The 10,557-nt window shown below is 36.0% G+C and overlaps 2 protein-coding genes across 4 annotated transcripts in view; one reads left to right on the top strand and one right to left on the bottom strand.

The window, feature by feature from the left end:
• The window catches only part of CEBPZ (CCAAT/enhancer binding protein zeta), a 25,876-nt gene that overhangs the window by 2,977 nt on the left and 12,342 nt on the right, over positions 1-10,557 (bottom strand). The window contains exons 5-13 of the mRNA XM_003795686.3: positions 10,248-10,336; positions 8,074-8,127; positions 7,384-7,486; positions 7,212-7,280; positions 6,411-6,477; positions 5,044-5,141; positions 3,165-3,222; positions 2,679-2,872; positions 1,998-2,081 (exon numbers count right to left, since the gene is read on the bottom strand). Of these exons, the coding sequence (XP_003795734.1) occupies positions 1,998-2,081; positions 2,679-2,872; positions 3,165-3,222; positions 5,044-5,141; positions 6,411-6,477; positions 7,212-7,280; positions 7,384-7,486; positions 8,074-8,127; positions 10,248-10,336 (816 nt within the window). The remainder of the gene's footprint in view (positions 1-1,997; positions 2,082-2,678; positions 2,873-3,164; positions 3,223-5,043; positions 5,142-6,410; positions 6,478-7,211; positions 7,281-7,383; positions 7,487-8,073; positions 8,128-10,247; positions 10,337-10,557) is intronic.
• Positions 1-10,557, top strand: part of CEBPZOS (CEBPZ opposite strand) — a 21,646-nt gene that overhangs the window by 9,231 nt on the left and 1,858 nt on the right. Inside the window, exon 4 of one of the 3 annotated variants that reach the window (XM_023516649.1) lies at positions 2,745-2,840. The exons of 1 other annotated variant lie outside the window; for it this stretch is intronic. The gene's annotated coding sequence lies outside the window, so the exon portion shown is untranslated. Of the gene's footprint in view, positions 1-2,709; positions 2,841-10,557 lie in introns of those variants that run through there. One more of the 3 variants, XM_023516650.1, reaches the window with a different exon arrangement.

Genomic DNA, 10,557 nt, shown 5'->3' with positions numbered 1-10,557 from the left:
CTTAGGTGTATGTGGCTGGTGCCTTAGCCACGTGAGCCACAGGTGCCGAGCCGAGTCTTACTATGTTTTTTTTTTGAGACAGAGCCTCAAGCTGTCCCCGTGGGTAGAGTGCTATGGCTTCACTGCTCACAGCAACCTCCAACTCCTGGGCTCAAGCGAGTCTCCTGCCTCAGCCTCCTGAGTAGCTAGGACCACAGGTGCCCACCACAGTGCCCGGCTATTTTTTAGTTGCAGCCATCAGTTGTTGTTTGGCGGGTCTGGGCTGGATTCGAACCCGCCACCTTAGGTGTATGTGGCTGGCGCCGAGCTGAGTCTTACTATGATACCCAGGCTGATCTCGAATTCTTGGTCTCAAGCAATTCTCCCGTGTCAGCTACCATGCCCAGCCTCAATAGAGATTTGAAATCTTTCAGGCCAGTATCTTCTGAAATAGTATTTGATTAATCAAAACAAGGTCACTAAGAGAGCATCTGTCAATAACAGGCTCAGGGGTACTTGAGGTAAAACAACACCTTTCTGAGGGAGGATCTTGAGAAAAACTTTGCCCTTATATATGCTAACATTAAAATATGATTTTACATTAGTCAAAGGCAGACAAAATCCAGAAGATAATCATTTTATAATTTAAATGTGTGTTAGTTTAAGTCACCTAGCTATTCTTCATAGACAATGATAGTGGTAGCAGTATTTGAAAGAGCTGGTAATTGTGTAGGCATGTTTCTGAGAGACTTCTATCAGTAAAAGAATCTTTAAAAAATTATTTTTATTATTTAAAAATAATTTACAAATTTACAAAATTTTATTATTTAAAAATAATTTACAAATTTACAAAAAATTTACAAATCTATTTTTATTCATATTTATTGGTAAGCAGAAGCCAGAGGCATTAGAAAGAAACAAAACAGTACTTTCTACATTTTCATCAAAATCTTTAAACTGAGGCCGGGCATGGTGGTTCACATCTGTAATCCTAGCACTCTAAGAGGCCAAGGTGGGTGGAGTGCCTGACCTCACAGGTTCTAGACCAGTCTGAGCAAGTGCAAGACCCTGTCTCTACTGAAAATGAAAAACTGAGGCAAGAGGACCGCTTGAGCCCAAGAGTTTGTGGTTGCTGTGAGCTATGATGTCACAACACTTTACCCAAGGTGGCAAAGTGAGACTCTGTCTCAAAACAAAAAAACCCACAAAACTTTAAACTGTCATTTGAAATAACACCTTTTTCATTTATTAGTACACTTCCTAAGTGCTACACTGTAAAGTGTTGTTATTATTATTATTATTTTTTGAGACAGAGCCTCAAGCTGTCCCCCTGGGTAGAGTGCTGTGGCATCACAGCTCACAGCAATCTTCAACTCCTGGGCTCAAGGGAATCTCCTGCCTCCACCTCCCAAGTAGCTGGGATTACAGGCACCTGCTACAACGCTTGGCTATTTTTTGGTTGCAACTGTCATTGCTGTTTGGCAGGCCCAGGCTGGATTCAAACCCGCCAGCTCAGATGTATGTGGCTGGTGCTTTAGCTGCTTGAGCCACAGGTGCCGAGCCTGTAAAGTGTATCTTATAAAATAATTCATCTTTTATGTAAGATAAAATGAGATTAAAATAGTTCTGTCATGGCAGATCTTATAAAAGGGAAAATGAAGTTAATAAAAGAGCATGGACTTTTACAAGGGTCAAATGGCAAAGAGTAATGGTTGAGAAAAGAAAAAAGGCAACAGGTGTCTGGAAAATTCAGGGTTTGGATATAAGAGAAGGTTTTAAAAATGACTGGAAAGATGATCTAGAGATATTTAAATGTGAGGGAAGAGAAAATAATTGAAGGGAAATGTGGAAAATAATCCACATATTTGAAAAATTATTTTGCAATATAAAAACATCTTTAAGAAAAAAACTCGAAACTAAAGTATACTAACCAATTTATGGAAGTTCATTTCCCAAAATAATGAATACCTTTCCCATGGACACTGTTTACTTCTAAGAGATTAAATGCATTTTCTTACCTTGAAATGAACCAGCAAAATGAAAATCATCACCTTTTCTCTTACTTTTCTTGGTACTGACTTTGGAACAGCCTTCATCAAGTTCTATTAAACAGAAACATTTGCATTAAGCAATTAAAAACAATAGGACTGGAAAATAGTACTCAAGATATGCTAAAATATTTAGTCCAGTGCCAAGTCTCTGTACTATTATGTGGATTTCATAATCCCAGTAACATAGGCTTTGAGGAAGCAATTAGATGAAGACACTAACAATAATTGGCATATTTTTATATTTTGTGCAAGTATAGAATTTACTATATAGCTTCATTAATAAGACCAAATAGTATAAAACTTTGAAAGGACAAGAAAGGTCAGAGCACAGTAAGACACAATTTTAGGTGCTCTTTGCTAATTTACAGTAATAAGATAAAATGTTTACCTTCTTTGTCTATGCCATAGGGCTGTGATGGATACTGAGTAACTTTTATAAATTGCTAATTGTTTAACATAAAGAAAGGGGCAACAGTTGGTTTAAGTCAAACTCAAAAGTCAGCTGTTTAAAAAAATAAAAAAACAGATTTCAATTCCAAACAAGAAAATTTGAATACAGTGCTACTTTAAAAACCTTCAGCAGAAAAAATAACCCAAAGTTGAGGAAGTAAAGAAGCTAGTCTCCGTCTTAGTTTTAAAATAGATTACCTAGAATGTCTTCATTTTCATCATCTAACAGATCCATGAATGTTCCTCCATCTTCATCTATTTCAGCAAATTCTTCATTCATACTTCCCAAAGAAACTTCATCATCATCCAGGTTACCAAGTTCATCATCACTACCTTCCGAATCTTCATCTTCTGGGCTACCCTTAGTTCTTTCTGTTTGCTTTTTCACGTTGCTGGGAAAAAACACAACTTGTAAAGTAAAAGGCGGCACTGTTTTCTAAAATAGTGTTTGGTGACTAGCAGGATACTAAGATGTTAAGTGACTTAAAAGGAGAAAGATTACAGACTCCTGAGAGTAAATATTCTAACTGCACTATAAAAGTTCAAAATAATCACTATATCCACTTTCCAAAGTTACTTGAAGATACTTGAATATATATCACATAGTTCTGTGGTTTACTATTCTGAGGGACACTACTCTGGGAAATATTAGAAAAACAATAAAGAAAGGTATAAGTATGTTACCTGGCAAAATCCATATCATCCTTTCCAGAGCTGAAACAGTTATCATCTTCAAATGTGTCTGCCAGAGAATATATAAATTGTGAGATATAGCAAAGAATAACAAGGTTGACATGTCTTATATCTGAATCAGTTCTAAGATAGAGTCACGATTTGGCTGTTTATGACAATAAACCAAAATGATATCAACATGACTATTATGGTGTGGTGTATCTTCTTAATGTATATAAACCTGTGGAAAACTGATCTTAATTAAATCCTTAAACTAAAATAGGATCCAGTTAATTTCAGCTTCTATAGTTCTTTTATGGCAAGAGAATAAATATAACAAACATAGTCCGATTTAGGTGCTCATTTTTAATATGTATATGTAAGAAAAATGAAATCAATGCAGACCTTTCTAACTTACCATTTTTTAATGTTTTTTATTTATAGTCTATTAAATTTTAGTTAAAATTTCTCCAGCTCTACAGATTATACAGATTAAAAAAAACAGCTGATTATTGTCATTAACAAGAGTACAAAGAGGTCATGAAAAGAATGGCTATTATTTTATATGCGATTTGGCCTTAAGGATGAATATACTAGCCCAGTGAGGTGGCTCATGCCTATAATCCCAGCACTCTGGGAGGGTGAAGTGGGAGGACTGCTTGAGACTAGGAGGTGAACCACCCTGAACAACAAGAGTGAGACCCTATCTCTACAAAAAAATAGAAAAATTAGCCAGCTGTGGTGGAATGGGCCTGTGGTCCTGCCTACTCAGGAAGCTGAGGCAGGAGAATCTTTTGAGCCCAAGAGTTTGAGGTTGCACTGAGCTATGGCGACACCACCACATTCTAGCCTGGGAAACGGAGTGACACCCTATCCCAAAAGAAAAAAAAATGAATGTACTGTCAAGTTAGTTAAATGTTTTCCTCATATACAAAGTTCTGAGAATTAAGTTCACAAACTTGCCATTGTGCACCTACGCCTGCAGTACTGTACAAACAACTCAGTAAGGTCTCGTAACTTAGTGAGACTGGGAAATGTTAGTTCATGTTTATGTTCATGATAATGCCATGAAGAAAACGGCAGTGATACAAATGGATTAAATGTTTTTCTGAGGACAGTGTCACTGATGAAGAGAGGTCAGGGTGGCCAGTAAGAAACAGAACTGATGAAAACATTGCAAAAGTTTGTAGAATTGTGCATCAAAATCATTGGCTGACTGAAGGAAACACCACGTAAACATCAGCAGAAATAAATGGTTAGGAAAATTTTATTTGGAGATGTTGGGCAACAGCTCATGGCTCTTGCTTTACAACAATGCACCATCTTAGATAGCACTGTCTGTGAGGGAGATTTTAGACAGGAAATAACTAACTGTAGTGGTTGGAACACCCTCTCCCTACTTATGTGACCCGGCCCCTAGTGACTTTTTTCTTTACCTGAAGATAAAGGAAGTAATAAAAGAAGACATTTTGATGACATTCAGGACATCAATGGTAATACTACAACAGCTCTGATGGCCATTCCAGAAAAAGAGTTCCAAAATTGCTTTGAAGGGTGGACTAAGCACTGGTGTCAGTGCAGATTCCCAAGGGATGTACTCTGAAGATGACCATACTGATATTCAGCAATGAGATAGGTAGCACTTTTTCTAGGACAAGTTTGTGAACTTAATTGTCAGACTTTGTATACTGACAAAGTCTGTGTAAGTAGGGTATTCTTCTGGAGTAAATGTGGGTGAATTATCATATGCTATCAAAATACTTCATCTCTCATTCTGAATTGCATATTACTAGATAAATGATGTTTTAAAACTAAGGCCGCTTCTACCTCTGTTCCATGTTCTATTAACAAATAGTAATAAGTTATTAGTGATGGGTAAAAAAAAAATTACCAATCAGCTTCTCAAATTCATCATCATCCACATCTTCTATACTTTCTTCATCTGAATTCTGTTTTTGTTTCACTTTAACAGCAACTTTTTTATAATACCTAAAATAAAATGCATATTATTTATTTGATAATTTTATTAAAGACTGAACCTTACTGTAAAAAAAAAAAGCCCTATAACTAGTGACAATCCATAATTGTGAAAGCTTAAGTATACTCATCAATTGGATATAAATGAGTGAAATTTGTATTTAATATAAAAAAAGTTTAGGTTGGGTTTGGAGGCTCATATCTGTAATCCTACCACTCTAAAAGGCTAAGGTGGGAGGATCCCTTGAGCTCAGGAGTTCAAGATCAGCCTGAGTAAGATCCCATCTCTACTAAAAATAGAGAAAATTAGCTAGTTCTGCACAAAAACATCTGAACTCACCTTAATCAAAATGGAATAGTATAGGTCATTTCAGCATCAACACTAATGATGTATATACTAGAGTATTATAAAATGTGGCACTAAATGACCTCAAATAACAGTATTTTAACAGCCAATTCTTATATATTAGGATACAGTAAAACTTAGCAATTTACAGATGGAATCATACCCTCAAAATTATTTCCACCAAGTGTTTTAAAAAAGCTAAGAAAATCAAACCTAATTAAGGAATCAACCAGATGAAAGAGCAGGTACTTCACTGCTATTGTGCACTGGTAGTCATGCTAGCAGATTCAGGACTTATTTCTATAGTAGTGCAACGAATTTTACTGCATCTGCTCAAATGCCATTGGTTGGGCGAATTACTTAAGATTTATCACTGTATTAAACGGATGCAGATTTTAAGCCTATTAGAAAAAGAAATTAAAGATGAAGTTCCACAAAGTCAGATCCTTAAAACAAAATTTTTATGCTATGTTATTAAAAACAAAATCCCCACATTTACTTTAGTTTCACTGATAGTAGCAAAATGACTGATTTATAAATTCCCTTCATAAAAATGGATAAAGATAGGCTTGGCACCTATAGCACAGAGGTTATGGCCCAAGCCACATGCATCGAGGTGGCGGGTTTGAACCGGCCTGGGCCAGCTAGACAACAATGACAACTGCGACAACAAAAAAAATGGCCAGGTGTTGTGGCGGGCCCCTGTAGTCCCCATGGCTTGGAAGCCCAAGAGTTGGAGGTTGCTGTGAGCTGTGATGCTACAACACTCTACCGAGGACGACATGGTGAGACTCCCTCAAAAAAAAAAAAAAAAACAAAACGGATAAAGATATGCCGTTTGATCTTTTCAAAATATGCTGATATTAACTGATGCATTTTATGGAATCTAAAAATCTAAATTTTAGTAGTTCCCCAAATGAAACCAAGTACTGTACCTGTGGAAAAACACTTCATCCACAGGTATCTGGCTTTCTTCTTTTGCCAGGAACTCTTTACTGTTCACTGGAAAAATAAATTTGAATATTTTAAGTCATTATAGCAGTCCCTTTTATGCAAGCTCTTAAGACTAACTATAGCATATCTAGAATTCTAAAATCTCAAAATCATGAGGAAAGGTGGGTGGAAGGGATCCTGTAGTGCAAGGAACAATCTCTGGAAAAGTCTGTAATAAGACCCAATATTTAAAACTGGTTACAGCAAAAAGTAGGCAACACGCAGCCATTAGTTACAGTAAAGTGAAATAAAAAAATGAGCCAGGCATGGTAGTATGTGCCTGTAGTCTCAGCTATTTAGTAAGGTGAGGCAGGAGGATTGTTTGAGCCCATGAGTTGGAGGCCATAGTGAGCTATCATGATGCTACTGTATTCTAGCCCAGGCAAGAGTGAGACCTTGTCTTAAAAAAAAAATGGTTTGAATTATAAATGATAACAATTACGTATAGAGGGGTTGCTGATGAAACTACAGGTGATACAAAAATAGCAAATAGCAAAATGCTGGTAACTATTAAAACTGGGCCAATATGCATAGGGGTTCATCATACCATTTATCTTTACACTGGACATGTTTTCTGTAATAAAATTTTAAAGAAGACTCAGTAGATGAGAATATATACACATTCTTGGGAACAAAAGATAGATATCTTTGGTGCTCAAATTTTGTTGATAGTGTAGAGCAAAGAATAACAATTTACATGTTATTATTGTATACTATCTTGGCTGTCCAAGCTTTATACGTACCAGTAAGACTACGAATATCCTTTATAAACTGTTTCCTTTTGGGCTGCATCACAACACTGTCTGTGTTTACTGAAACATAAAATCATGACAGCATAATGTAAAACCTAGTTATATGTTCATACTGCTTATTAAACATCAACAATGAAAGCCAAATCATCAGACAGAAACATACCTTTGCCTTTGTGGGGCTTTGGATTTCGGTATACAAATCGATCCAAGAATCTCATTAGAGTGAAATCCTGTAGAGGGTCACCTGAATACTGAATATAATTTCCCTGAAAAGTGAAGGGGGATGTAAGAACTTAACCCAATTTTATCTATGCATCTAGATATGAAAAAGACGACAAACATAAGCTGCTATTACATTGCATTAAAGGCACAAACATGCAACAAATGACCCTTCAAATATCTCACGTGGATTATACTTAAACAAATAAAACACACAAATACATATGCATTTCATTTGCTTCTGTTTTCCATACATATTCTATGATATGCTGTTGGGTTTATGGTTAAACATTATTAATATTAATAATTTGGGCAATCTAACCATTATCCAGGAACCAAACCCCCCAAATGGCAAACATAACAAGAGGGAAAAGGGAGGGGATTCTTTCTTCAGCAGAGGAGACAGACTGTAATAAATAAGTGTGGTGGTTTTACATCTTCATGATTTCCATTCATCTCAGAGCAGGAAAAACTATCTGCTGCTTTGTATTAAACAACTTACTGCTCCTTTAGAAGAGCAGTAAAATGCACATGATTCTGTCTGGTGGAGGAAACACTGTACAACCAATTATTATCTAAAAACCATACTACTTATTTTTTCTTATTTCTTGTTTTCTGAATATTTGAGACATACCTGAAGGATAGTCTTTGCAAAAAGAGCCACAGATGGATGAAAATGCTCAGATAACTAAGAAGAAAAATGTGAATAATGTCAATATTTCTAAGGTTAACTCATATTACAAGTATAGCTTATTTAAGAAAATCCAGAAATTTGAAACTTAAGCCAATACATTAGAAAAGTGAATTGGAAATATTTTGGTCTTACGACCATTTCCTGCACTTTAAAAATCAAGGACCCCAAATTGTTTTTATTTTAGAGGGTTATGTTTTTGACATTTACCTTATTAAAAATAAATAAAAAATTTTAAATACTTACAGTGCATTTAAAATAACAATCCAGACGTATTCATATAAATGTTTAAAAGTATTTTTCAGAACAAAAATACAGAAGAGTAACATTATTTCACATTTGTGCAAATCTGTTTAATGTCTGACTTAAGACAGTGGATTCTTCCATTTACTTCTGTATTCCATGTTAAAAGTACATGAAGAAATCTGGACTTACACAGACACACAGTTGGAAAATAGTCTATCACATAATTGTGAATTTTCTTCTTCAATACTACATTAAAACTGAAGATCAGTTGCAATATGCAAACTGAAACCACATTCAGTTGGCTTTTGGCACTTGTTACTTAAAAACTGGTCTATTGTAGAACTTTTATCCATTCATGAATTTGTAACAATGTTAACTGGCCATTCAAAAAGTACTAGCCCACTGAGTTATGCAGTTCTCCCAAATGCTGTCACATTTCACCATAAAAATTGCATTATTAGTATCACCACTAATTTCATTAGAAAAGTTTTTAAATACTGAGAAACTGTCAAGCTCAAAGTAGTGGTTACAGAATTTCTGTAATTTTTATCTTTGCTTAAAAGTTTGAATTTTACCATTGACAGCAAATACTGCTAGTTATTTTGTTTGAAGTAACAGGCTCAATTAATTCATTTTGAAGAAAATACCTAAGCCTAAACAACCAGTTTGTCCATCAGTTTTTCACAGAAAGAAGCTAGATGAGCTTGCAGCAGCAGTATTAAGAGTGTAGAGGATAAGCACTCTTCCTTAAGACACATTGACGGTTCAGCATCTGTGGCTCAGGCGGCTAAGGCGCCAGTCATATACACCTAAGGTGGCAGGTTCGAATCCCCAGCCCGGGCCCGCCAAACAACAGTGATGGCTGCAACCAAAAAATGGCCAGGCGTTGTGGTGGGGGCCTGTAGTCCCAGCTACTTGGGAGGCTGAGGCAGGAGACTCGCTTGAGCCCAGGAGTTGGAGGTTGCTGTGAGCTGTGATGCCACAGCACTCTACCCAGGGGGATAGCTTGAGGCTCCGTCTCAAAAAAAAAAAGACACATTGACAACCTCTGTTAGGTACACAGTGTTAAGTATTCTATATATACTTGCTATATATGCACATGAAATACTAAAAAGTCAGCTTGAGCAAGAGCGAGACCCTCGTCTCTACAAAAAATAGACGTGCACTTTAAAATCGTAACACTAAATAATTCTTACTGCTTCATCATCTTAAATGGAACTGTTTTTTTTAACTGCCAAGTATGTGGCAGTGAAGAGTATAATGGCTACTAATGCAGTTTGGTGCTATTGTCTTTATTCATGTAAAGAATCAGTGGTTTTACTCATCATGTCTTTTTACACCATCAGTGCCGCTGTCAACACAGTAACAAAGATAAATAATGTCTTGGTATAACTATGAAAGTGGATAAGACCTTGCAGAGTCATTGAAAAAGTATCACGAACCCTTTGGGTCTGTGGTCACCCTTTGAGAATAGCCTCAAAGGAAGATACTTATTAGCTTTACAAAAGGAATCACAGAAAGATTATTAGAAATATAAATTCCTCTAGTATATTTAAAAAGGCAAAATTGCCCAGCTAGCTCAGTTGGTAAAGAAAAAAAGGGCAAAACTGATCCATTTTCCTGGTCTATATATGCAATCATCTGCCTACAAAAAGCAGCTTAGAAGCCGTTCAGAGCATCCTTCCTTTACATGCACATTTAAGATTTTTCTACCAAATGAATACCTTAAACGATTTAATGTTTGGTAATTTAATGTTTGTTAACTTCTATATTTATCTTCATAAGAAAAATGAAAACTCTGAGATTTTAAATCCATGAGGGCAAAAATATATAGCACACATGAATTAAAAGACAATTTGAAATTATTTTACCTTTTTGAGTTCCCAAAGACTTGTATTTTCAGCTCCACAGAACAAAGGGTTTCTACTGAAAGGATCGTATGTATTTAACTGCTTGCCACCTAAGAACAAAAAAAATATTTCTCAACTGCTTTATTCCTAGTCTAAAAGGTCATTAAAACCACCATGATCAACATTCTTTTTTTTTTTTTGAGACGGAGCCTCAAGCTGTCCCTCTGGGGAGAGTGCCATGGCATCATGCTCACAGCAACCTCCAGCTCCTGGGCTCAAGCAAGTCTACTGCCTCAACAGTGGATTCTTCCATTTACTTCTGTATTCCATG

Source organism: Otolemur garnettii, unplaced genomic scaffold (assembly GCF_000181295.1).
Source record: "Otolemur garnettii isolate 467f Iridium unplaced genomic scaffold, OtoGar3 scaffold00095, whole genome shotgun sequence".
Classification (NCBI taxonomy): Eukaryota; Metazoa; Chordata; class Mammalia; order Primates; family Galagidae; genus Otolemur; species Otolemur garnettii.
This window is presented reverse-complemented; position numbering and strand designations above follow the sequence as displayed.